Source organism: Trachymyrmex cornetzi, unplaced genomic scaffold (genome assembly GCF_001594075.2).
Source record: "Trachymyrmex cornetzi isolate Tcor2-1 unplaced genomic scaffold, Tcor1.1 scaffold223, whole genome shotgun sequence".
Classification (NCBI taxonomy): Eukaryota; Metazoa; Arthropoda; class Insecta; order Hymenoptera; family Formicidae; genus Trachymyrmex; species Trachymyrmex cornetzi.
The window spans coordinates 3052189-3078442 of NW_017296881.1; the positions used below are offsets into that span (position 1 = coordinate 3052189).

At 31.0% G+C, this 26254-nt stretch overlaps 4 protein-coding genes and 1 long non-coding RNA gene across 6 annotated transcripts; 1 reads left to right on the forward strand and 4 right to left on the reverse strand.

Annotated features, from left to right (window-relative positions):
- Positions 1–73: 73 nt before the first annotated feature.
- On the reverse strand, positions 74–16406 carry LOC108760465 (uncharacterized). Its single transcript, XR_001940085.1, has 3 exons — positions 16334–16406; positions 2973–2976; positions 74–84 (listed from the first exon to the last, which is right to left on the reverse strand). It is a non-coding gene; the product is annotated as an uncharacterized LOC108760465 (long non-coding RNA).
- Positions 2994–4592, reverse strand: LOC108760463 (uncharacterized). Its single transcript, XM_018506469.1, has 4 exons — positions 4453–4592; positions 4197–4337; positions 3772–4078; positions 2994–3651 (listed from the first exon to the last, which is right to left on the reverse strand). The coding sequence occupies exons 1-4, from the start codon at positions 4590–4592 to the stop codon at positions 3097–3099; spliced, it is 1143 nt and encodes a 380-aa protein (XP_018361971.1). The 3' UTR covers positions 2994–3096.
- Positions 5793–15375, reverse strand: LOC108760462 (major facilitator superfamily domain-containing protein 6). Of its 2 annotated transcripts, none has more exons than XM_018506468.1 (12): positions 15174–15375; positions 11212–11473; positions 10892–11046; positions 10084–10301; positions 9375–9519; positions 8732–8971; positions 8158–8533; positions 7580–7760; positions 7151–7314; positions 6835–7038; positions 6580–6747; positions 5793–6444 (listed from the first exon to the last, which is right to left on the reverse strand). In XM_018506468.1, the coding sequence occupies exons 2-12, from the start codon at positions 11306–11308 to the stop codon at positions 6023–6025; spliced, it is 2370 nt and encodes a 789-aa protein (XP_018361970.1). In that variant the 5' UTR covers positions 11309–11473; positions 15174–15375; the 3' UTR covers positions 5793–6022. The 2 variants fall into 2 exon arrangements, with proteins under 2 accessions (XP_018361970.1, XP_018361969.1); XM_018506467.1 differs by having other exon boundaries at positions 8732–8977.
- Positions 16407–18319: 1913 nt separating the features above from the next.
- nmdyn-D7 (nucleoside diphosphate kinase homolog 7) lies at positions 18320–20651 on the reverse strand. The gene is given in 9 exon segments (XM_018506035.1): positions 18320–18401; positions 18491–18598; positions 18659–18772; positions 18856–18985; positions 19078–19208; positions 19276–19483; positions 19579–19740; positions 19829–19995; positions 20467–20651. Coding segments are annotated over 9 exon segments (1170 nt in total). The 5' UTR covers positions 20581–20651; the 3' UTR covers positions 18320–18365.
- Positions 20652–21582: 931 nt separating this feature from the next.
- LOC108760215 (dynein assembly factor with WDR repeat domains 1) lies at positions 21583–26254 on the forward strand. Its single transcript, XM_018506034.1, has 8 exons — positions 21583–21914; positions 22060–22132; positions 22271–22474; positions 22720–22842; positions 24291–24475; positions 25058–25187; positions 25430–25728; positions 25843–26254. The coding sequence occupies exons 1-8, from the start codon at positions 21875–21877 to the stop codon at positions 26037–26039; spliced, it is 1251 nt and encodes a 416-aa protein (XP_018361536.1). The 5' UTR covers positions 21583–21874; the 3' UTR covers positions 26040–26254.

Consider the following 26254-nt stretch of genomic DNA (forward strand, 5'->3'; position numbering starts at 1 on the left):
CAACTGACTCTTTATCTTTTTTTAATTCTAAGAATTAAAAGAAGATGAAGAAACAGGTCGAACCAAGATTAAAGTTAATCTACACTAACGAGCATTAAGATCGATAAAGAATTGAATTTACGTATTTACCTGATAAATTGCGGGATTGTGGCTAATTCGATAATTGCTGTAGATGTTTCTGTTTTCGAAATCAATTCTTCTGCATTTTCTAGACTCATGTCGCCAGATGCGTGATAAATACAAATCGACAACAGAACAAACTTGCAGACTAATCGACTGTTTATCGATTCTGTGAAATTAGAATATTATTTATATGCATGGTGTTTCTAAATGAGTGTCGTTTTCTAAACCGTAATAATTGATAAACCGTAGGAAAAAAATGTAAATACATATTTCCTTTATTATTTTTTATATAGAATCTAATACTGCAACAAAATTTTGTCTTTTGAATTTTTTTAGGTTGTATTAAAATCTTGTGTTTTTTTAAATAGAACACTATATTTTTGTTTTAGTATCATGAAAACACAGATAAAAATGAATTCAAGAGTCTCTTTAAAATAACCTTGAAGTAATTTAAAAAGTTACAAGTATGGCATAGAAATTAACATATCTTGATATAAAATACAAAATATCTCATAAATTAATTTCTTGATAAATGTACTTTAATTTGCACAGAATAGATAGAGGAATCAATTTGTGTAAAGAAGACATGTAATTACTTTTTAAATAAAGTATATAATTTTTTTATACGGTCAAATTCTATATGCTTTCATTATATTGACTCGATATATAAAAAAGTAGTGTCCTATTTAAAAAACATAAGATAATTTTATAACCTTAAAAAATTAAAAAAATTAATTCTTTGCCTTACCAGATTTTACATAAAAAATAGTAAAGAAAGTGTATTTGCGCTTTTTTCGTATCTCGTACGGTTTAGTAGTTATTAAACGGCATTTATTATCTAGAGACATCCTGATATTGAAAATTGCGTACAATCCTTGACGAACATGCCGGAAGTATAGTGATAGTTTTCCAATAAGTAAAATGTCAGTGGCAATTTATTAGCATCTATGCTAGCAAGAGTAGGATATTGTGGCAGATTAACGTCAACTACATTCACATTGAACTCGTATTCCGCCCGCAGAGTCTATCGACATAATCTGACAGCAGATTGTCAGTAGAATCTATCATTTTGTAATCATACAAGTGAAATATAAATTATCGTCATTTCAATGATTATGAAATGACAGACTCCGCGCTTCTGCAATCAATTAGCTATCATTACATTTTGTTAACAGATTCCAATTACATTTCTGCATGCATTTTGCCGACGAAATTTGTAGTAAAATTTGACTACTTGGTTTCATTCACAATTCATTCACAATTCATTCGTATCTCTTCAATTTAAAGTAATACTAACCCATGTTAATTTTTAAGATATATTGCACGGTTCGTCTTTTGAAGCACATGACGGACACCATGTCACTTTGCACTTGTCACGCTACACTCTGTGATAGAAGTTCGTTATTTGGGAGTAGCATAGGCAGGAAAGCTTCGAAGTGAAAAACCTTTGGTCGTCTGATGTACTGAATGCGATTCTTGGACCTAGTTTCACTAACAGCTTCATCCGGTATAAGTGCAACGGTAACTGTATCGACAGTAACGTTAAGTACACATAAATCCATAAGCGCTAATTATTCTAATTGTTACAGATCTCTCGCATCGTCGCTTCCGTCGATTCCGTCGATTCCGCCGGAATATTTGTGTTGAAATACTTTTTATTGCTCTGCGTTCGGTATTACTAAATTTTATTGATTGTAAATTGGTTGTAAATGACGCGCGATGTTACCGCTTAGCGATTCTTAAAATAATTATAATTAATGATTAATTTGCCATCGGCCTAAAAGCATGTTAATAATTTAACGGAAGATCTGTTCAGTTATAGCAAAAAAGTCTACTTAGCTCCCTGTTTAATGCTAAACAATAATATGGCTTAATCTTCGTATGTATATGTGTGTTCGATACTTGTCAAATACTTATGATTATGGGTGCGTTCCGTATCGCGCATGATGCGCATGATGCATCCATTGTCCTTGTTTAACATTTGGTGAGCAACAAGGATAAACGACGCATTATGCGCATCATGCGAGAAACGGAACGCACCTTATATATGCTTTACAAAAATATCAATGAATTTGGAATAGGTCAGACATGTTATCGTTTAACACTAAACAGGCTAAGCAAATTTTTTTACTATAACTGAACAGATTTCTCAGTAAGTCATTAGCATGTTTTTAGGCCGATCCCGTTGGAACAATATTTTAAACCCGCAAGTAACTGCAACGTGCCTATTAATGATTATTTGTTCGAGTTGTATATATAATGTTTTATAAATTATTTGAGTAATATTCTTATACTGGAAATTTTGATATGCATTTAAAGAAGTTTAAAGAATAAAAAGTTCGGACAATCTGTTCAAAAATTCAGGAATTTAAAAATTGAAAAGCCCCAAAACAATTTCAAAAATCTAGTTTTCAGATTGTCTAATTATTATTACTTTTCTTCGTAAGAATCTGAGAAGCAAATTTAAAAATTCATGAAATATTTTGTTGTGATAATGAATAAATTTATCAATAATATCATAATTGATATTGGATATTTATTTGTTAAGTATTTTAAGTATTTGCAAGGATTTGTATTTTCTATTTATTTGTAAGTAAATGATTAACATGAACAGTTAACAAAATTGATTATGGCGAAATAGTAATAAGAACAGAGATAAAAACGTAGCTAAAAATTATTTTGATATAATTTACTTAAATCTGTATGATATAATTTGTAACTTTTACATAATTATCATATATTGTTTAATACAACTGTCTTATTTAAAATAAATATAATTATATGCGTATCTTATAAATAATTATATATTTATTAATGGTAAGCGTTCTTAACAATATCTTATTATGAACTTATCTCTACATATCGTCTATATTGTTTGTATTCAAAAGTATTTGAACACAAATATTCCGGCGGTGAATGATTATTAAAAATATTTGATTTTTTTCTTAGGATTTTCTTCAGACCACAGTTTAATTAATGTTCAGAAATTTTACCGGATGTTTCAGCAAATCGTTCAATCCCTTCGAGTATTCTTTCAGTAAAATACCACCATCCTTCGCTAAATTCGCGTCTTTTGCGGTGATGCGCGATCTCCTCCAGCTGAGTCGGAAGATTGATCTTGTGTCGGGCGATGCTCTTTAATACGAGCGCCGCTATGTATATGATAAGATAGATGCTGAAATATAGTGGTATATACCATAACTTCTTTCCTATGAAGTAATACGAGTAGGGCCTCTTGTCAAGTCGCTGATCGTTCATTTCTGGCTCTTCCGTTGTGGTCTTGGGATGATGCTCGTGGTACACAGGTACGTGATCGTAAATCACGTCATGATGAAAATTGTGGTGATCGTGCTCGTACGAATCCTCTATGAATGGAGACGAATGATCGTGATGATTCGCAAATTTCATAGGTTTCGACCCAGATCCGTCATTTTCGTATGAAGAAGTTATTGTAAAATCAGAGTAGTCCACTTCGTGTTCGCTACTGGTGTGATATTTGTTCGGCGACGGTTTGTAGGAATCCGGAATCTGTAATGCGATGAGATTCAAATGAGAGATTTTCTGAACGTGTTCAAAAGATGAGCAATGAGAAGAATAATTTATTCATTTATCCGCTAATATAGAATAATGAAATATTTATGTACGTACATTATCATCCATAGATGCGGGTGGATATTTACTGATTATTGGTTTAGACATCGGTGATTCGTCATCGGGGACTGGGCTCGGATTGTATTCGTATATGCCAGGGAAGATCGGGCCGGGAAAAGCGGATGAGTTTATGCTAGGAGAACTTTCCGTATATAACGTACTCGCTCCTTTCTGCGGTCTTCCGTTTGACGAAGCGAAAGAGTCTTTTATGAAGAATCCACTCGCAGGTGGATTAAATCGCTGTTGAATTCGCTTCTTGCCCTCGTCCAGTTTAGCTATCATTTCATGATCCAACGTCGAATATCTATACACAGACACAATAGCCCATTAATAATTAATAACAAATCAGACACAATAGGCCATTAGTGATTAGTTCACTATAAATTATCGACACGTTCGCTGCTGTCAATATCTGAATTTACCTTGGACCGACTGGATAATCCATCGCTTCGCCTTTTTTCAGTTTCGAAGTCTTGGGCGCTACGTACACGGGCGATGCTGTGACAACAACGTCATTTATACTTCTGTTTTCGTTCTCCACGCTCGTATTTCTCGTTACGGGCCTAAGATGCACAGATGTTGCCTCTCACATTCAATTCTTAGAATATCTCAGAGACATTGTATTCTACTACCGGTACATGTTACTACCGATATAAAATTAATTTCGATGTTACGCACCTGGTGATCCACGACAAAGAGTCGTGAAAGCTATTTCCTGGCTGTCCGTTTCTCGATACTCTCGCGTATGACGTTACTTCCGATGACAGCGTGGCGTAAGACAGGCGTAGGAAGAGAACCAAAATTAAAATACGTAACATGCTGATATTCAAAGATGAATGGCCATGATTCTGGAGCGAATGTCCTCTATATAGACTTGTAACTGTAACTACCACTTGACCGGCTGTAAATATATTGTCCATATGTGTTCGGCATTGTTGTGAGAAACATTTTGACTGTTTCACGTCATAGTCATGCGTTTGTTATTATCTACACATTGTACGTTTTGCAGACAGGAAGACGCAAGACTAACCAACATTTAATGCTTACGTTATTACAGCGCTGTTTTGTTACAATTTCGAAACTCTCGCAGACAAAACATATTCAGTCGACGCAGCTGCGCTAACGAGAAGAAATGACGCTTGACAAAATAGCTCTAATTTATTTTGCTAACCGTAATAATCCGTTATGAGTTGTGTTGCGAATAAACAGATTGTCTCCCGTTATTGACACTGAGAGAAAGATTCCGGCATTGATATATTTTTATTAACAATATCTTGAAAAAAAATCTGGTATATGTACATTCATGTACATGTATAGTTCGTTTTACTTCATTTTTTTAAATACTGTAAATTTATAGTTAATGTTTATAATGCGAAAATATAATATAATATTAAGCAGAAAAATATATTACGTAAATACAACATAGAATATTTTTTATTAATAATTTATTGCATTCAACATAGAACATTTTTTATTAATAACCTATTGCACACACATCGTTTTAATGTACAGAGGACTTTCATATTCTTGATATAAATTTTTAAATGAGTGTATTCGTTAATATCTTCTCTTTTGATTTCATATTTCCTGTATAAAATACAAGGTATGAATGATTGTATGTAGAGTCAGTAAAAGAACAAAAAATATTATATCTATCCATATCCAAATATTATATATATCCATAACTTTACAATTAATATCGCAGATAAATTTCATTTCGTACACGCATTATTGAAATGAGAGCAGAGAAGGAAAAATATTAATAGAAGGAGATTGTTTGATCATAATATATTGAGAATACATATAATAAGATTATATTTTACAGATTATGCTGTGATATTTACATATTGTCAAAACTATTGCTAATGAGAGATCTAAATATTGTTTTTATATATTTGCGAATTTTCTTCTATTTGATGAAACCTAAATATTATACATGATAACAATTTTTTATGTTTTTTTTTTCACATAATTTAAATTTTAAAATTTAAATTTATTTCTCACTTTCAGAACTTAATAAAATTGCGCTTATGCTGTTATTAAATTCCTTAATTGACGATTGTTAAACTAGGAATCCCAGGAATCCTGTAAACTCAATCGATATGCTTGTTGTTTTGGAATGTATGCTTTCCTCTTTTTACTATGATTTTACTCTGATCTAAATCAGTCTCAAAATTCAGATTAATAAAATAGCTTCTTTGCATATCACTTTCTTCAACCTATGTTTGAATTGTATTACTCTTTGCTGCTAATTTGTCCTTATGTTTTCTAATTGGATTTCATCAATATTTTTAGCGTTCCTGATAGCTTCAATCTCAGTTGAATTCAATTCATCTGTTTGTTTATTATTGTGTGATTCTTCTTTTAAAAATCCTTTATTATCATTTGCCATCATGTTGCTCTTGTTATTAATTTGATTACTTTGTGGTTTTTCGTCGAGGCTAATATCATTTGTATGTTTCTCGGGATTGTCTTGTTCATCAATATTTTTTGGTTTCTTTTTTACAATATCATTACCTTCGAGTTGCGATCGCTTCTTCAGATAAGTTACATTGAATATAAAATATATTATGCCAGTCAATAAAGTTACTACAGCAAAAATTTGATAGGTCGGTCTGGTACCAAAGAATTTCATTAGATAACCACCAATTAAGCTCCCGGAACCTTTGCCTATAAATATAAAAATACAATCAATATCTTGCATCAATACATCAACTGTATCAACACAAAAAAATTGATACTTCAAATGCACATTTAATACAGGAAATTTGTTCATTATTGTCAAGAAGCAATGTATGAGCATACCAACTCCATAATAAACGCCACCAAGCAGTCCTTGTATCGAACTGTCGGTAGATGTAGTTGATAATTTTGCCGCATAAGTGACGGCTGCGGTAAAGCTGAGAGATGTTGTAACCGACTCTAATGCTTCGAAGATTAAAGTAAGCCAAGGATCGTAAATCAAAGAATAGCCTGCAGGAAGCACTTCATTATATCTTTAAACGCGCGTGTCTACGTTTGTTCGCTGTCAATTATTTCGCACCGTTAGCGTATACTCACCGCAAAGCCTGATGGCGTAAAACACGAAACCTATGAAAAGCACGTTCGCGTGACCAATCTTTGATATTATTGGTCCCGAGAGTGCCAACAATGGTATGCCAGCGATACCGCCTACTGCTACCGTGATACCCATAAGCGATCTAGATCCTCCTAGATCTTGAATTAGCCAGAAGAGAAACGACTCGATATATCCCCAGGCGGTGCCTGTCGAAATCTTTCTTTCTTTTAAGTGCTGCCTTTCCTCCGAATAATTTGTTGAAAATATCGGAAAATGTTTTCAACAAGAAACAGACGTATTAAACAATTTGTAATTTACCGAGAACAAAGCAGGCTAGGAAAAGTACGGCAGTTTCGAGATTTCTCAGAACAGTAAAGACATCTCGCACAACGTCCTTCGCAGGTGCCTTAAATTCTAAGTTGATCAGCAACATGAGAACACCCGATGCAAGTTTCAACGCCGCGTAGAGGTAAAATGCTGGCCTGAAAATTAATAAGATCTTTATTAGCGATTCCATAAAGTTTGATCTTAGAATCGCACAAATATGTGAAATGCCTAAACCCAGTGAGAAATGACAGTGGAATCGATGTCGATTCGATGTCGATTCTATTATCATTTCTCACGGGGAAATATTTTATATAAAAAAATTTTGTCTTTTTTACTTATTGTGTGGCACGTAAAACCAATTTCCTTTCCAATTTCATCAATTATAGAAAACATTCTATAAATTATGATTAAATTACTCGCCTAAAATCTGTATATCCTTTACCCTTGCTAGCGTAATCTATGAGAAGACCTGATAAGGGTGACGAAATCATGCCTCCTATACTGCCATAAATTCGTTGAAGACCATAATCTGCCTCTTGCTCTCGCAATATCGCTATAACAGCGCCTTCGAACATGGCAAAAGTTGTACCTCCAATAATACCTAAAATATAGAATTTTTATATTTTAATTTTTTAATACTGACATAAAATTAATAACGAAGCTGATAGCTATGAGAAAACTGTACACAATTAAGAAAAAAGGATTTCAAGAAAAAAATTATTCTTTATAGTTTCTATGCTTAATATAACACTATAGTTCAGATTTTTTTTTATAATTTTTCTATTAATTTCCTTAAAGTTTTGATACGATGAAACAATTTGGCGGCTGAAATAGTATTCAGTATCAAAAACATTATGAAGAATGATACTTCCTTTTTTAATTAAAAAAAAATTATATTTTGAAAAATTAAATAATTGCACAAATAATATAGAGAGTTTAAAAAACGTGTCTAAGTCTACATTTATCTTGAAAGATAATTGGAACGTTTAAATATGTACCTACAAATACTCGAATGACGAGATAAAGCCAAAACGTTAACTTTACGTTATATTCAACTTCCATATTCATGTTAGAACACACCGCGTTGCGAGGTAAAGTAACTATGCATTTCTTCCTGCACTCATTTATGTTCAAGACTCGGTTGGTTGCTTCTAGATTCGCTTCGTGATCATAGAGCCGCACTTGTATCGTGATTTGATTATTTATATTAGACTCTAGATCATCGCAAATGGGTTTTCGAAAATCTTCCCCTGCCCAGGATATTTTTTCCGACAAATATCTTTGCTGTTCTTCTTGTAAATCATCTTCATCTGGTTTCAAACTTTTAATTTTTGATTTGTACAAATGATAATTTATCGTACGGTTGATGTTATCCTTAAAAAAAAGACTTTACTTGAGCTTTTCGGTTTTTTTTAGAAACAGTAATTATTAATTCATCTTTTTAAAAATTTAATTACGGTATAGATGTATAGAAAGTATGAAAATATACAATTCCTGAATTGCTAACGTTTTAATATTTCCGGATACATATGAATATTTATTACGTTACGAAGTATATTATTCTTCTTCTACCTTCGATTTCATTAAATTATCAAACACGCATGATGTATAATTTCTAGACATTCTATATGATGTTTCGGTAGTAAAGTTATCAATATCTTGGACGTGTCCCGACAAAGGCATACACGAGAAAGAGAATAACTGGTCCGTTGGAAAAAAATAATTCGTTTTTGAAACTTGTCGAATGCTAGTTTTAAAAAACTCATTATTTTTTAATTGTCGATGTTCCTTCATATCTTCTTGCTGAATGCTCTGTAATTAAAATACAATATTTATCAGCATCATATAAATATTATTAAAAACGCGAAACAGTAATATAATGCTTATAAAGATATAAATGAAATTATACAATAAACTTTTTTAAATTACATTTTTACAAGATCTTATATAACATTCAATATTTTACTTAAAATAATATCAAGATAATAATAGATAACGTTTCTCTGAAATTTGTTAAATGGACAATAAGTGCCATAAATAGTTTTAAAGATTAAGCAATGCATACATTGCGCTTTAATGTCTCTTCATGCGTTGGCCGACAACCGCGTGTCCACCTTACTACATAAGCTCACTGCTTATCCGTTATTCAATATTAGGTATCGAGTATCCGTAACTCAGTAACAGTCCGTTAACATATGTTCAATGCACAACGTACCGTTGCCAAGTCGCTCGGAGCAACAATATATTTGTATGAAGTATTCACGCCAGTCTGAAAATTGAGATGTCGGACCGTATAAAGCCTCGATTTCAGAATTTGACTTCCATCCGTCTCATTGTTCGTTTCTACATGACATACGAATCTGCGCAAAAAAATTCTAATGTTTAAGCTTTGTCTAGCATATACGGTTTTAGATAAATGACTTCAAAGTAATCAATTAAACTGTCATTCTGCAAATGTATGGCTCTTCTATTATTAAAATATTAAAGCAAAACTATATGAATAGTAATATTCCATAGGATTCTATAGGATCTCATGGAGCTGAGTTGTAGGGACCAATTTGAAACAAACAGGAAAACGAAATGTTCATGTTTATACATATATATTTATATGACAAATTGTTTGTCGTACGAGATTACTATTCGTGATAAGTGATAACAAAGAACTTCCTCAATATGCTACGTGATTTAAATTAATGATAGGATGACCTGCGAATGTTCCTAAAATGCTGGGAGTACTATATCTTTAAAGCATTAATGACAATAAAACAATTTACAAGAACACATTTCGACACAGAGAAATATAAAGAGCATACAAATTTGTTAATATTACATAAATAATGTTACGTAATATAGTGAATTTGCAACGTGTTATTCCAGTCTCGCGACAAAGTTAATGATATATGTAATTGAGATTTTTTCCTTACCCACAACTTTCTACATTTACAGCGATCTCCTCCGATTCTAATTTCGTCTCACACGGATGAATCTGACTCATTGTATGTAGTAGCGAACCGTTTCTACCTTCGCAACCGAGGTCCATGATTATCCTCTGGGGGAAATGTACTGTCACTCTGCCGATCGGCACCAGTAATAGCAATAACGCCGCTAAACCTCCGAACGCGGAAAACAGCGACAGCAAAATCTGTTAGAAAGATTCTTCTAAGATCTCAAGAATACGCTACATTCTGTGTATTGTATTCATTCTATTGTTAAGAAGAGTAATTTATCAACTTATATCTTCTTCCTTTCAAATAATGGTTGCCTTTATAACAAAGAATTCTTTAACAATCTTAAAATATACTTATTACAAATTTTAGAAAAACTCATTATTATATATTCAAAACAAGAATTTTTTTAAGAATATTATAAAATTAATCGAAGAAGCGATTTTATATAATAAACAAATCGAATTTGTTTTAATTTAACAATCTTGGTTGAAGTATTAAACTTACTAGGATTCAGAATATATTTTGAATAAATATGATACTTATGATAGATTTGCGGATGTATGAAATATTTTTGAAATACGTAACTATTGAAACTTGAAAGAAGTAATTATTATTTGCATACAGTAAATAGTTTTCTGTGTGTAAACATAGGTGTATAGACAGTGATACAAGATGATGAGAAAATAAATAGCACAACGGTAAAATGCACGAGAAAAATAATTGAAGAAAACATCTCGTTTATATGTTGATATTTGACATTATCAAAGAAAGTTAGTTAACTCACTCTGAAGTTTCCTATGCGGTCAGCCAACATACCGGCAAGCGGCGGCATCACCATAGCCACGAGAGGAGTGATAGAACTCATTATCGCCGTCTCTTCCACGTTTATTCCCAGTTCTCTCATGTGTATGGTCAAGTATGGATACAACACGTAAAGTGCTAAAGCAAAATCGCAGTTAAAAATCTTGTTATGATAAAGAAAAATTGTTTAAAAGATTGACTTATTTTTTATTCCACTCAATTATTTTTGATTATTTTATTAGAATATTAAAGTGAAACACAGAAACGCTGTTAAATTTGAAAATTACTTTCTAGATTACTTACTGGAAGCTTGAACAAAAAATATTAACTTCAATGGCATCAGCTCTTTTGATTTGAAATCCTTGATGATCCTCGAGAAGAAAATCTTGGTAGTTAGCATTTTGATGATTTGTTTGTTTCTGATTTGGAATTTGAATTGACGTCGTTGAATTAATTGTGAGCGTGATCAATCTATATTGCGCATGTCTCCACTGTTGTCACTGTTCTATTCTCTGTATTTATCAGTAGATAGTTGAACAGATTTTGCAATAATTCTATTTAATTCCTAACAAAAAATCTTTATAATTAATTTGGTCAATCGATCCCATTACTGTTATTGAAATGTACACGGTGTCATGGTACAAAATACCAACGAATGTCACGTCTTTTACATAACGGGGTTTTACAATACCTTCTACCTCCTGGCACACATACATCAACATCAACTTCCGCTCGTTGGAATAAATAAATGTAAAACGTTTATCGATTGATTGAACATACGAAACACTTATTATAGAGGAAGTTCAATTTCCGTAAATCTATTTATTGATTCCTTGTAAAAAAATATATTTATACGACCACAGGAAAGCGTGATATTTTGTAAGTAAAAGGGATACGTTTTGTTCAAATATGATAGATTGTGCAATCGACTGATATTATCATTGCTTTTGAAATATAGTTACAGTACGGAGAATACTTTTGCAATGCGTCGTCTGTATCACGAATTACGAGATGGAGCATAATAATCAACTTGAAATTGCTCGTAGTTACCGGTGTTGGGAGCGAGCACACCACTATTGTTTTAATTGCATAACTCATGCCCTGACGAACCTTGCGGAAGAAGGCGAATATTATTGTCTCTTCATCGGGTCATTTAAGAATACCATGTAGCAGACCTCGAGACAAAATTTCAAGGGCAATTTTTGTGTCTTTTGAAAATATATCATGAAATTTGCGAGTCTATATATTAATTAATAATAGCATAGTAATATTAGAAAATCATTTTTTTCAAATGCTAGAGGCAAGAGAAAATTATTTGATTTTTTAATTAATATAATAAATATAATAAATAAAGTAATATCAATCTAATGAAATCAACATCTTATTAAATATTAAAAAACTGAAAAAATGTTTTTTTTTAGGATTCTTTTTGTTAAATTAACTATAATTGATGACAAATAAAATTTAAAGATTATGAAATTTTTTAATGTATAAATATTTAGATAATTAATTATTTAAATATATAAACATCTTAATAAAATCTGAAAATATATGATAACGTTTAAAATTCATGAGTTTCATTGAATAATGATATATTAAATTCATCTAAACTGAATCTGAATAACTTGTGCGTTGGTCTTTATATATATATATTCTTTCCCCCCTTATATGTATACATATACTAGTTACGATTAATGTTATCAAATATCTCGATGATTAGGAAGGTGCCTACACAGCCTACATGGATTTCAAAAGATCTGGGTTCTAATTTCAGCTAAGACAATATTTTTCGCAAGAAGATAATTTACAATTGTGACTAGCATTACTGTCAAAATTTGACGATCAGTTTGATATGTGAGATTATTATTTCAGTTTATGATTGCGTTCTAACCGCGTTCAGCGCGCAGTTTTAATAATTAAAAAAAAATATATAAAAAAATGTTATTAAATACTAAGATTTAGTTAGCCGCGATTGTTCAGTGACCTTTTTCTTTAATTGTATAATTTCTTTAAAGATGTCTAAACTAAATATTTTATGTTTATTTTTATGAAATGTCTAACGATCTAAAATATGCATAAATAGTAAATAAACTAAGAGAAAAACATTTACAATTTAAATTTTGACTGTTCTCTATCTATGGAAATTACTCAAGCGCTAGTATTACTAAGATACGTTCTCCGTTCAAGGTTTAACATGTCCTATGAATGGAAGATAATAAATTATACAGAACCATGTTTCAAGAACATTTAGAATTTTCTTATTGGTAGTGAGTGTTAGATAATTTCATGTATCAAAAAATGACATGCATACATATTTTAATGATTTATTTAATTGGATAATAATGCAGTACGATAGATAAAAAGAGAAATTGTCTTAACAATATTTTCAAAGAATTGCTCAAGAAGTATGTAACAAAAATTCGGTGAAAACATTATTTTTTGTGTATTATAAGTTCTCGTAAAATGTCAAATACTTTTACGTTTTTTTTTATTAGGTCAGGTAATGTATATATCTACAATACGGTATATTATAGTACTGCTTTATTGTTTCATAACGTTGCAACGCATGCGAATTATTCTTATTACGAAAATGTGAGTACGCCCGATGAATTACGAAACAAAATGACCTGTTGTGATCAATATCCTTCGAAAACGACAAAGCATTTCAACTAACCATATAATAAAGTTTTAAAAAAATAGGTTGTTATTTCAAATTATCTAATTTTATCAATACGTCACGTCATGTGAAACTAGAGTTACGATATGCAAAAAATTAATAACGAAAAAATAAACCGTGGAATAGAAAGAGTAAAAAGGAAAACGTCGAGTATAATAAATTTGCGAACGTTTTGATATATTTGCATACGTCTTGATATATTACACAGAGAAAAAGATTTCTTTGAATGTAATAAATTTGATTGTATCCAAATAAATTTGTTATTTGGAATGGTCCAAACAAATCAATGTTTGAATCAATAAGTGTGATTGTTTGAATTTGAAACAATGTATATCTTTGTCTTAAATATATTATTTATTTGAACAGATAATATCTATCTTCAGTATTCGCGTGATCAACTGTACGGCACAAACATAATTGATGTAGCACATAGCACTGCTCGTTTAATCCTGTTGTTAGACGTAGTATAAGCCAATGTTTCCATATTTTCGGTAAAAAAATGATTATTTTAATGATTATTTTAAGAGAAAGAAATTATTTGCATGGAATAACCTAATCTCTATGAATATATTTTGCCATTTTCAAATAAACAATTTGTTTCCTACACAGCAAATGTATCAAAAATACATCTTAGAGATATCTTAAAGATACATTTGGGATATGTGATATCTTTAGGATATCTGTCTGATGTATTTCGGAAATTTTTACTGTGTGGGTTCAATTGTTTGTATTCATTGTAACCAAATAATATATTATTTAATTGAAAGACATTACTTCAAATAATAATGTTATTTCTGTTAAGCAATAGAGATTTCCCGAATGAAACAACAAAATTTTTATTCAAACAAATAATATTTCGTACAAGCATATGTTGTTTCAATAAAACAAATTTTGGTCAAATAAATAGGAATACTAAATCCAAAGAAATCTTTTTCTCTGTGTATCAAAAATTTCCATAGAAAACAAAATTATTTTTATTATAATGATTTTTATAAAAGTAATTTCAAGTAGCCTTGGATTATATCTTCAGGAAAAACTTTAAATTGATTGTTATTCAAATGCTATCATCGCGTTGAGATCATGAAGTAATTATTAACTTCTTTTTTAATTCGAGTTATAAATATCTATAAATCTAAAGTTAGCTGTAGAACGCTTTTATGTCAACAAATATATTACAACAAATGAGATATAATACCCAGATAACATGCACATTGCATAAGATACCTAAAAGACGTCTTTAAGACATTTTTTAGACATAAGACATCTAAAAGACATCTTTTAGATATCTTATGCAACATAAATGTTATCTGGGTAGTTAATATTTGTGTGTATACAACTAAAATAACATAAATATTCATCGTTAATAAAAACTTTTGTTTTTATTAACGATGAATATTTTATGAAGACGAATCAAATAGTATAGTCAAGTAATTATTATCTTCTGGTTATTCAGCACAATAAATTTTTATATACTATTTATACGTGTACAAATTAATAACACTGTAGTGATCGTGGCGAGAAGAGTATTAAAACTTTTTATTAAAAGTTTTATCGTTTTTTTATTTTTAATATAAACTTTATAACTTACGTTCACGAAGTGTTTCACTGTCAATAGTATGACATCGCATGCCAAGGCGGTAATAAAATTGAGTCTCAATTTCAATGAAAAATATCTGTGCAGTAATTTAGTAATATACTTTCGTTTCCTTCTAAATCTTGAGGTAAAAATTTAAAGTGTAATCAAGAAAAAACAGCTTTGGAGATACAGCATAATATGTCAAATAAAAAAAAGAATTGGAAAAGTGAAAGAAGAAATATCGAAAACCGTATAAAGCGTAGCGGATCTTCAAAAATTACCGATTGATCCGTACAGCGCGATGTCATGCGCAATACTGGCACCTGGGTACAAATCGCCGACGAGCTGAGAGGAAGGAGTGCATTTCAATATACACCGATCCGATCTAAGTTGCGAATCACCTCACAAGGATGTGTGTGAAGAATGAATTTTCTTCGAGTTGTTTCAACAGGGTATTTATTTGTAAAAAAAAAAACAGAATAAAACGAACACGTTTACGGGAGAGTGGAAAGTACAAAAATTTGACTAATTTTAGAAAACTAGGACATTCATAAGCAAATACGAACCGTTAAACGCAAATGTCTGTGCGACACAGTATCGATAATACCTGTTCTTGTAGTGTGTCTTTATAAAAGAGTATTATTACATTACCTTTGTACTATACTAGTTTCTCCTTGAAGAATTTTCTTCGTCTATTAAAATTTTAGAGCATTACTGATATCTTCCAGAAAGGAAGATACTATTATAACAAATTTTTTTTTAACGTACTAAATAAAAGTTTTTTTTTTAATGAAAGAAGGGGACTTTTCGTAATTTTAAGTGTTTTTTAAAAACGTTTAAAAAATGTTTTTTGAAACGTTTTCCTGGTTGGGAAATATAGTCTTTTTTTATAGTAACTACTTAAGTAGAATAACAAATTATAAAATGTTTAAGAATGATTATTTGTGTTTTAAAACTATTTAAAGTTATTTTAAAAAACGTTTTTCAAAAATCAATTAAGTATAATAACTATGTCAAATGTCATAAATTATGTTAAACTGTTGTTTTTGTAACAAAAATCTTATTAAACGAATAAACAATAATCATGTGTTAATTAAACTTGAGTAACTACTCAAATAATATACATGTCCAAAAACGAGACGTCTGAATGACGCTTAAAAGACATATTTAACGCTGATTCTACAATGAGTCGGTAATCGGTAGTCCTAAGTCTTATCGGTAAAGTTGACCAATAGCCAACTTGTATAACTAAGGCTAATTGGCCAACTTCACCGATTAAGACTAAGACTTCTGACTACCGATTCATTATAGAATCAGCATATTCAAAATTGCTGATAAAAAAAAAAAAAAATTCCTATATTTCCACAGCAATTAATTTTTTAGTAGAAATAATTAAATCCAGAACCAAATATTAAATCGTTATAATGTTGGAATGTATTATAAAACTTATTTAATTCTGCTTTATACGTGGAATTGCTTCACGAAGATTTAGAAAATATACATAATAAAAAGTAAGCTATAAATAATAGCTGCTATATATTTTTTATACAATTATCTATAGGGAAAATTACAATATATAACATCATAAATTTTGACACATTCATCTCAAAATGTACTTCTTGAATCATCAAATTATAATATATTCCAATATTTTATTAAAATTTTTGTTCTTGAGTGGTAATATCTAATTTAACTGTAATAGTTAATTTAATTTTAAGATGTTAATAAAAAATCACGTAATTGATATATTTACGATGGATTTATATTTATTTATTATATTATTATTATTATTATTTGTGAGTATACGCATCATAGTATTATCTTCCTTGTGTACAATCAATAAATTTTATTCAAAGTTAATGTTAATTAATAAATATTCTACTTTGCATCATACAATTTTGTTTTGAAGTATTATTTTCATTCTTGCTGTAATTGCACCATTTAGCATTACATTATATCGCACAATGTTTTTCAGTCCGCATTCCTTTATACTGAATTAGACAGTATCGCGGGAAAATCTAACTCTTCTTTTCTTCTCCCCTCCATCTAATTTAATCTGATGAGAACGGATTCGTCTTCGCAGTTTTACATCGCTGGCGGATTACAAATTAAATCCTTGACATGCATCATTGTGCCGTTACTAAGCTACGGTAGATCCTCTGTAGCTCTTTGAGATGGTTATAAGCAGTGGCAGTGTCCGTCAGCGCGGAATTACTGGAAAATGTACGAGTATTAACGGAATAACTACAGTTTTGATTGCCCAAACAATGTACTCTGTTGCAAATCTACGAATAATTGTTCCATTGTATGATGTACGATAGATACATATACGCGATATCAAGTGTTGTGAATGAATTTATTTGCTGTGAAGAAATGAGAGAATAATAATAAAAATCAGGGAGATTGCGACTATAAAAACAATTACTTTAAAGATCATTTTATTGAAAACTAAATGAGATTGGAAAACGTTTTCTTCTATTTCTACTCTTCAGTATTGTAAGGTTAAAAAAATATTAATCGTTATGAGAGGAACGCGTGATTACGTAAATGCCAATATCTACACTCTGCAGCAACTGTGCCAAAGTAGGACATAGCGAAACTAGCTTCAAGTCTCTGGCATCGAGCAACTTCAGACGCCCCCCTTTCTCCGGAAGCCCTTACTCAATGGAAATTTTCAACGACGCGTATTAAGATGCACACATATATGCATAGAAGCGTACATATATCAATCTAAAATAATTTTCGATTGTACTTTTGACTATATTTATGTGAGATATATATATGTATACTATAGATATATACTATAGATATTTATATACTATTTAATGCTATTTAATGTATTAAGAAATAAAAAATTCTCGGATAAATATGAAGCTACTGAAATAGTCATTACTTAAATTTAACGCGTTTAATGATTAATGACTTAAACAAACTTTCCGACTTAAAACAATGTCCTTCATTTGTTTTAATAACTAAAAACATAATTCATATAAACGATAATTTTACGTTAAATTATATATATTTGAGTTGATTTTCATTAAAAAATCAATTAATTTTAATCAATATATATATATATATATATATAAATTTTTATTTAAAATCAATATATACAAATACTTTAAGTTCTTTACACACACAAATCACTTAAATTTAATAATTGTCCAACCTAACAATTTTTGTATTATGTAAGATATATTTGGTCATTTAGATTGCGTCGAGTATCTTGAAGAAATATTCCACCTGGAAAGATTTAACATACGTAAATTACAAAAGAAACAAATGACAAATGTGACTAAAGTTTTAAGCAAACGTGACTAAAGTTGATTTACCTCTAATATTCCGTCTTCTGGCAAGTCGGAACAATGTATAGCATTTTGTATTTTCGTTTTTCCATACTTGGCTCTAAGCGTATTCGGTCTGATTTGTCGCGCAATGTTCTGTATGAAATAAGTATGTCAATGACACGGGATAAAGCAATTAAAGTAGTTTATACTTACCGGATCCATTGGACCGCATAAATTCCTGAAATCAGCAACTATGTTAGGACTTTCGTCTTTACAGCTCACTTCCAGAACAATGCATGGACCAGATTGTAATTCTGCTACCATTGCCTACATAGAGTCTTCATAAAAATATATCCACCTTCAGAAATAATTATTTGTAAAAAGAATATATAAAATAGATGAAAACATACAGTATACTCAGGAAGAACACCTTTATATATTTCTAAAAACTCCTCAGAATTAATTGGATTGACATAAAATTGTTGTGCAGCGATAATCATATAGCCTGCTTTTTGAATATCATCGATAATTGCTCCTATATTATAAATATAAGATTAAAAATATGTCATATCAGATAGATATAATAGAATACCGATAAATAAAAGTTTCAAAGTTATATGACAAATTCCATTAGTTGCTATTTTACAGAAATATATATAAACATTAATACATTACAATTTATTATATATTAATATTGTAGAGTTGCAGTGTTTTTAGGGCCTTTATTTTTACTTTTTGAGTTAGGGAAGAAATATTGCAAATCCTAAAAATAAGATGTTACATTAAAATATGTTCTTATAAATTTAATTATTGCATCTAAAACTTTGTACCTGTATTACTGTTTCGGTATCTTTGGATCCATATACAGCATTATATATCTCGTCTTTTCCATAACAAGCTCTTAATGAAGATGCTGCCGTTAAACGAGCATGATTACTATCTTCTGAGCCAGCTAATTCTTGCCATCTTGTTATACCATTTCCTCCTAATAATTCTAAAGCAACGACAGGGCCAGAAATAAGATAATTTATAACAGACCTAAAAATAAACTTTCACAGCTACAGTATTCCAAATTTACTAAAGAAATCATAAATAGTTTATTTTTAAAACTGTTAATTCAAAATTTGACTTACGTCTTATCGACTACATCTTTTTTTATAAGACAACTTTCTGCAATATCATCCGCAGTTAATCTTATCATTTTTAGATTTGTAATATGAAAATCATAATTTATAATTGTTTTTAATATTTCACCCATTTTGTCAATAACATCTGGTTTCAAAAGTACAAAAACTCTGAAAAAAATAAAATTACATGAATTGAGTAAAAATATTTTAATATCAGAAAAATCATATATAAAATAGAAATTATTTGTATCATTACTTTTGTAGTTGCGTTTCTAACTTGGTTTTGGTACAGGCATCTGCGTAATCCGTAATTTTGATGCATCTTGAAAATATTGTTATTACAGAACCCACATAAAAATCTTTAGCCTTAATGCCTTCACATGTTGTCCTTCTTAGGAATGTCTTCCTTGTTTTTAAATCAAACTAAAATATAATATACACAATATGACAACTTTATGAGTACATTTTAAAAGTAACTCAATTTTTTAAAATGAAATCATATGATTTTTGTTACGTAATACAATTCTAGTCATTTTGCATATCAAAATGTACATTAAGATTATTTAAAAAACCAATATTTTATTAAAACATTTTATATTGTATTCTGGCATATCTCGACATATATATTTTGGAAAATATTAATTTCTAAACTATATTACCTCTTAATAGTCTATTTTTGAATAATAAAATGATTCAATTGTTATAAAAAATATAATAATTATTTTAATAAAAATTATGTAATTTGTAGAATACAAAAAATTATATACTTTACGTAATTAGATATATCTTTAAAACTTCATATCTTTTTTCTGTTACCTAACAAAAATATTTAACGTGCTTAAATCAGACGAAACATCTTGTATGTGATATTAATTTGCACTAACTTGCACGTACCAATTCGACAGTATTATCAGATGGATAATAATACAGATAAAATTTCTTCAGCATACAAGCGACTTTGTCATACCACTCAGCTTCAAATACATATCTGTCACTGTGATCTGACATCTTGAAATTTACATATCCTCTCACGTAATGTATTAATTATCAATAATATGTGAAAAACTTCAAAATGCGTATCATGGAAATTAAACGAGTTATAAATTCAGCATTAGATTCAGAAAAATATCAAGCCAATTGAGAGAGAAAATACAATTTAATTTGTTTTGCACAAATAATTAGATCATATCTGAATATCTCAACAATATCATAGATAAAAGGTTTACAACGGACCAACAAAAAACAATTACTTTGACAGAAAATGTTCTAAAATGTTCTAAAAACAGTCACAACAGATAAATAAGCTTGACAGCTGTTTTTTATGACGTGTGTTGCTGGGCAACACGCCTCTATGTTCATAAAATGTAGACATTGAACCACGTAACCACGTCCATGAACTTTCCAGTAGGTAACATACCATATCCTTGATTTTTTGGTTATGTTACGTGCTACGTCGATAAAATGTTGATAATGCAGAATTTTAAAGCAACTTATCGGCAACGTTAAAAGATTAAATTATAAATTATTTTAATTTGCTCAAAACTGTATAATAGTTACAATTTAGATTCACAAACAATACTTTTCCTATGTGCTAAACAATAAAGAGAAAAATAGTTTAATACTTTTGTTAATGAAATACTTTTATTATTAAAATACAGAAAATTAGAATCCTTTGGCTATTATATTCTCAGACACTCTTCTCTACTATATAAATAAATAAAATAGATATTAAATAAAAAGATTTTAACGTTTAATAAAAAATATTAATGTATTTCTATATATAATGCAATTATATGAAACAATATAAAGGATCGAGTTACATTTTTATTATTTTCTCCTTTTGTATATAAAACAATAAATATTATAATAAAATATATATGAACGCATCTAATATTGTACCTGTCACGTATAAATACAATTTGAATTTTACTATCAATTTAGTGCATGAAATTGATCAAACGAACCTTAGCAACCAAATCTTCAGCTCTAGGCCATGGTGACTTTAGGCAACGCATTAATCGTTTGTACAAGACGCGTCTGACTGACGTGCACGCACGCACGCACGCACGCACTACGCACGCACCACGCACGCACGCACGAACGAACGACCGACAAACGAACAAAACGCGGTTTTGACAGCTCCGGCTGGTCTGGCCAGGGCGGAGAAAACGCACCTACGTGATACGTAATCCCTGACGCGTGATCCACATTTTATAATTAAATCCGTGCCTCCCTCGTGTCAAATACTAGTGAATCGCAACCCTGTCTGGAACACTGGACGCATCCTAATTGGAATGTCCACATGAGGCTGCTGAAATTCTTGCTTCGTTATTTCCCACCAGGTAAATAAACAACATACAGCCAACGTACATTAATGACGCTGTCTAACACGCTCTTGTTCTCTTAAATTAATATTTAATACACTTGAGAAAGTATTTGTATAATATATTTGAATTTTAAAACCCAAACCTTAATTAAACCTTTCAGGTCTCGCTCTGGAGTATACGCAGGGCGGTGATATCAAGACAAAAATGATCGATTTATTGGACTTGTCAGCCGAGTAATTAATTAGAACAGCTTTTTTATTTGCCGCCGTAGCAACGTAGCTGCTTAATTTTACAATTTTGCTTTTATTTTACTTTGAAGCTATATGTAAAGTCGTGGAAAATAAAGCTAGTAATAATTGAATAATTTACAGAACGGACGTAAGAGCATTAGCGGAAAGCATAAAAGAGGCTGAACCCATAATAACCGAAAGTGTAATGGACCAGTTAGTCGAAACTTTGCAGAAGTTGCAGGCTAAAGTTTGCGATACAAATACCAAGCGCTATTACAAATACAAAACCTTACAGACGCATCTTTTGCCAGTCACTAATATAGCTCTCGATAAATTAGGTAAAAGGTACTCTACATTAAAATTGTCGCTTAATTATTATTAAGACTTGTAAAATTTACAAAGTTTCGAAGTGGGCAAGTAGTGTTTTATGTTATTAAATCTCATAATAATATAGCACATTTAAAAAAAAAAAACTTAAAGGGAAGCTATAACTGAAATATATAGTAAGAACATCGAAGAAAAAATTAATCGCAGTGAATAATTCATCGAATCATAGCATATAACCGACACGTCATTTGTTCGATCGACAGATGCTTGACGGGCAGCTATGACCGAACGTGTAAAGTTTGGGACATTGACAGTGGAGCGGAGGTTTTTACTCTCGAAGGCCATAAGAACGTGGTCTACGCCGTCTCGTTCAACAATCCAACTTCGTGAGTTAATCACAATAATCAAAGTATAATCGCGACTATATCGACTCGGAATTGAAAGTAAGACACGGCGAGAACTTGTATGACTTACAGCGGCCGTGATCTCCTTTATAATGTATAACGTGTGTTATTCTTCACATATGTACATATGTACGACGCAATAGCGGCAGTTAAACCTACCTAGAAACTATTCTGTTTTAGATTCTGGCCACAACACAAAATTTTGCAATTTTGTCAAAATCAAAGTGTTGAACAAGAAGGATACTTTCTAAAATCTTTGAAGTCGAATCTAATTCTAAAAATTGACAAAGCGTGATATTTATTATTGAACCGGTATTATTAGAGGAAAGGCCCCTATTATGAGATACCGAATTCATTTTGGATAAATGCTAGAAGTCTATGTGTAGAACTTAAAAAAATAATAGGTCATTTTGAAGGGAATTTAATAAGCTTTAAGATAACGTTATATAAAATTTAATTTAAATTCCATTTTTTTTTCAAATTAGCGAAATGTAAAAAGTGAGCAAATCACAAATTCAAAAAATTGTGCTCCTAATATGAGATGCCCCGAGAAATCGATAGTAAAACGCAAGATATATCAATATTGCAACTAAAAAACTTTATTTCATGTTTCTAAAATGCAAACAAACACAGTCAAGGTGCGTGAAAAATAAGCATGCGATGGATTATACCCAGAACTCGTCTTCAGGTAGTTGGTATCAAGCATCGCAGAAATAGACACTCGACGTTCATTACGGTTGTCCTTTTTATTATAGTACAATAACACTCTTTAGCAATAATTTTCACTATGACATAGGAGGATTATGGTTATATGATCATCAAATCTAACTTCTGTAATTAAACAATTCAACATATCCCGTATTTTTCTATTAGTACGACCTTACTCTATCACTATATAAAGAATTTATTGCCAAATATTTATTTATTAAATAATATTTATTTATTAAATAAACAAGATTTAAAGGCTCATCTCAATGAAACTTGAAGATATCAAAATTCTACAATCTTTTTTACAATAACTACAGGCATGATCTAATAATGAATTTTCTACTAAATAGTTTTCAATCCAAGAGCAATAAATTCATGGTGGAACCAATAGATAGCGTTTATTAGTTTAGCAGAAATGCCGCTATCTCATATTGAGCGCCTATCTCATAATAGGGGGCTTTCCTCTATTGATAAAAAATGGCTCAATAGTCAATTTATAGAAGAGGTTTCACTCTTTAAAATTACATTCCACTCCAAAGATTTTAGAGAGTATGTGTACTGTCTCTTTTTATTATATATAAGCTGTCTTATTATAACTTGTGCTATCTTACTCATTCTAATTTACTGAGGTTGATGAAAACGCAGGGCTAATCAAAAGTTTGTCATCTCGTGGCTAAACTCTGTTATAAGATCTCTAAATCTACGTATTTTTACCGTTTCAGAGACAAAATTGTGACCGGGTCCTTCGACAAAACGGCGAAGGTCTGGTGCTCGCAGACGGGTCACTGCCTCGCAACCATGTGGGGTCATGATGCGGAAGTGGTGGTGGCTAAATTCTCACCGACGCAATGCAAGCTCGCGACCGGTTCCATCGACGCGACGTCAAAAATATTCCATATAGAAACCGGTATTGAAAATATTGCAATGTTATCTCACATAATAAACGCGCCCTTCGATTCGGCCAGCTCGCGATCGATCGGACGCAACATACCTACTACTGTCGAATCCACTTTACGATGCTTGAACACAGAGTGCAAACAATATATACGAAAATAATCAATGTATTCTTGCATAGTATTCTTATCACTGTTCTAATTATTGTTGGATTTACGTTTTATAGCACCTGCCCGATGTTCTAATTAAACGAGCTTAAATAAAGTCACTAAGTTGTACCAAACTGTCACAACAAATTATCTCTCTAAATGGCAATTTAGACAATTTAAAATATTAACGAAACATTACTCGCGGTTAATACTGGAAATAACTTTATAATAATACGTTAAGTGCAACGGATAAATACTTTCTAGACGTATACTTTAGTCATTTTTAAGGAGGCAAATTGGTTTAGAATTCCTGGTTTTGTTATTTAATCATAATTAATTTTTAAATTCAAAAATACACTAAGAATTACTATCTCGAGATTTCTCTGAATAAAGCACCCATATGTCGTAACCTTTTTTATGTGAGAGACATGATTTGGATTCGGCAGGTCAGGAATTGGGTACGTTACGGGGACACACGGCAGAAGTTATTGCGCTGCATTACAACAACGATGGAAATCAGATCATATCGGGTTCCTTCGACGGTACCGTGAACATCTGGGATACAAGAACATTTACGTAGGTTTCTGTTTTCTTATCTTGTTTTAATTTTCTTATCTTTTAAATATACATGACTTATGGCAAATTTATTATATAAAACAACTTGAATGTGGAATAATTGCTTGATACTTTTGTTTAATCAATCTCTCACTTTTTATTCCTCTTAGCGTCGTAATATAAGTTTTATACGTAAGATTGAATTTTCTAAAAATAATTTAAAATGGAATTTTGATAAATATATTTTGAACTGAAAATCTCAGACGAACAAGCGTGTTAATTGGCCATCGCGAGGAATTGTCCAACTGCCTCTATAATTTCGATTGTTCGTTGATTGCGTCGTCCTCGATGGATAAAACCGCGAAAGTGTGGGACGCAAGAATGAATTCTTGCTTGGCTACTTTGTTGGGACACGACGACGAAGTTCTGGATCTCGCTTTCGACAACAATGGCAAAAGACTGGCAACAGCCAGTAGCGATACTACCGCACAAGTTTGGGATATAAGCAGCAACTTCCAACAGTTGGCTCTCATGAAAGGCCATCGGGAAGAAGTGTCGAAAGGCAAATTTCTTATCGCAAATGGATGCTTTGCTTTCAATTTTTTCCATATCTATATTAAATATATTAAAATCCTAATGTATATCATCTATATTAAAATCCTAAATGTATTTCCAGTTTGCTTTAGTCCGAATGGTCATCAACTTCTAACTGCTTCCTTGGACAGAACGACGAGGTTGTGGTCAGCGGACGATGGTTCCTGTTTTCAGCAATTGAAAGGGCACACCGATGATGTTTTTGCTTGCGCATTTTCGTATACGGGAGATACCATAATTACCGCCAGCAAGGATAATACTTGCACGATTTGGAGGTGACTCGACTGGTTCCAGGTGTTCGCCTAGCTTTTACTCATCGCTCTGTTTATCGTTTACATTGTATATTTTTATGTTATCTAAATAACAGTGCGCGCATAGTCTATCGTTTTTCGATAAACAGACGAGCGATGATATGATGTGCTTCTGCATTCTACCAAACAGACGTTGACATTTTGACAATGACACAGGAAGAGTAATTATTGGGAACTTTCCAA

Bases quoted from the DNA above. Each gene is read 5' to 3' on its own strand.
- LOC108760463 (XM_018506469.1), bottom strand. From the start codon at position 4,592: ATGTTACGTATTTTAATTTTGGTTCTCTTCCTACGCCTGTCTTACGCC. The intron at 4,079-4,196 runs GTAAATTCAGAT...GTCTGTGTATAG, and splicing joins GATTATCCAGTCGGTCCAAG to ATATTCGACGTTGGATCATG. The intron at 3,652-3,771 runs GTACGTACATAA...ATCGCATTACAG, and splicing joins CCGCATCTATGGATGATAAT to ATTCCGGATTCCTACAAACC.
- LOC108760462 (XM_018506467.1), bottom strand. From the start codon at position 11,308: ATGCTAACTACCAAGATTTTCTTCTCGAGGATCATCAAGGATTTCAAA. The intron at 8,978-9,374 runs GTACGTTGTGCA...ATTGTATTTTAA, and splicing joins CTCCGAGCGACTTGGCAACG to TTACAGAGCATTCAGCAAGA. The intron at 7,039-7,150 runs GTAAATTACAAA...AGATTTCGACAG, and splicing joins CCTAGCCTGCTTTGTTCTCG to GCACCGCCTGGGGATATATC.
- LOC108760215 (XM_018506034.1), top strand. From the start codon at position 21,875: ATGAGGCTGCTGAAATTCTTGCTTCGTTATTTCCCACCAG. The intron at 22,475-22,719 runs GTACTCTACATT...TTCGATCGACAG, and splicing joins CTCGATAAATTAGGTAAAAG to ATGCTTGACGGGCAGCTATG. The intron at 25,188-25,429 runs GTAGGTTTCTGT...TGAAAATCTCAG, and splicing joins TGGGATACAAGAACATTTAC to ACGAACAAGCGTGTTAATTG.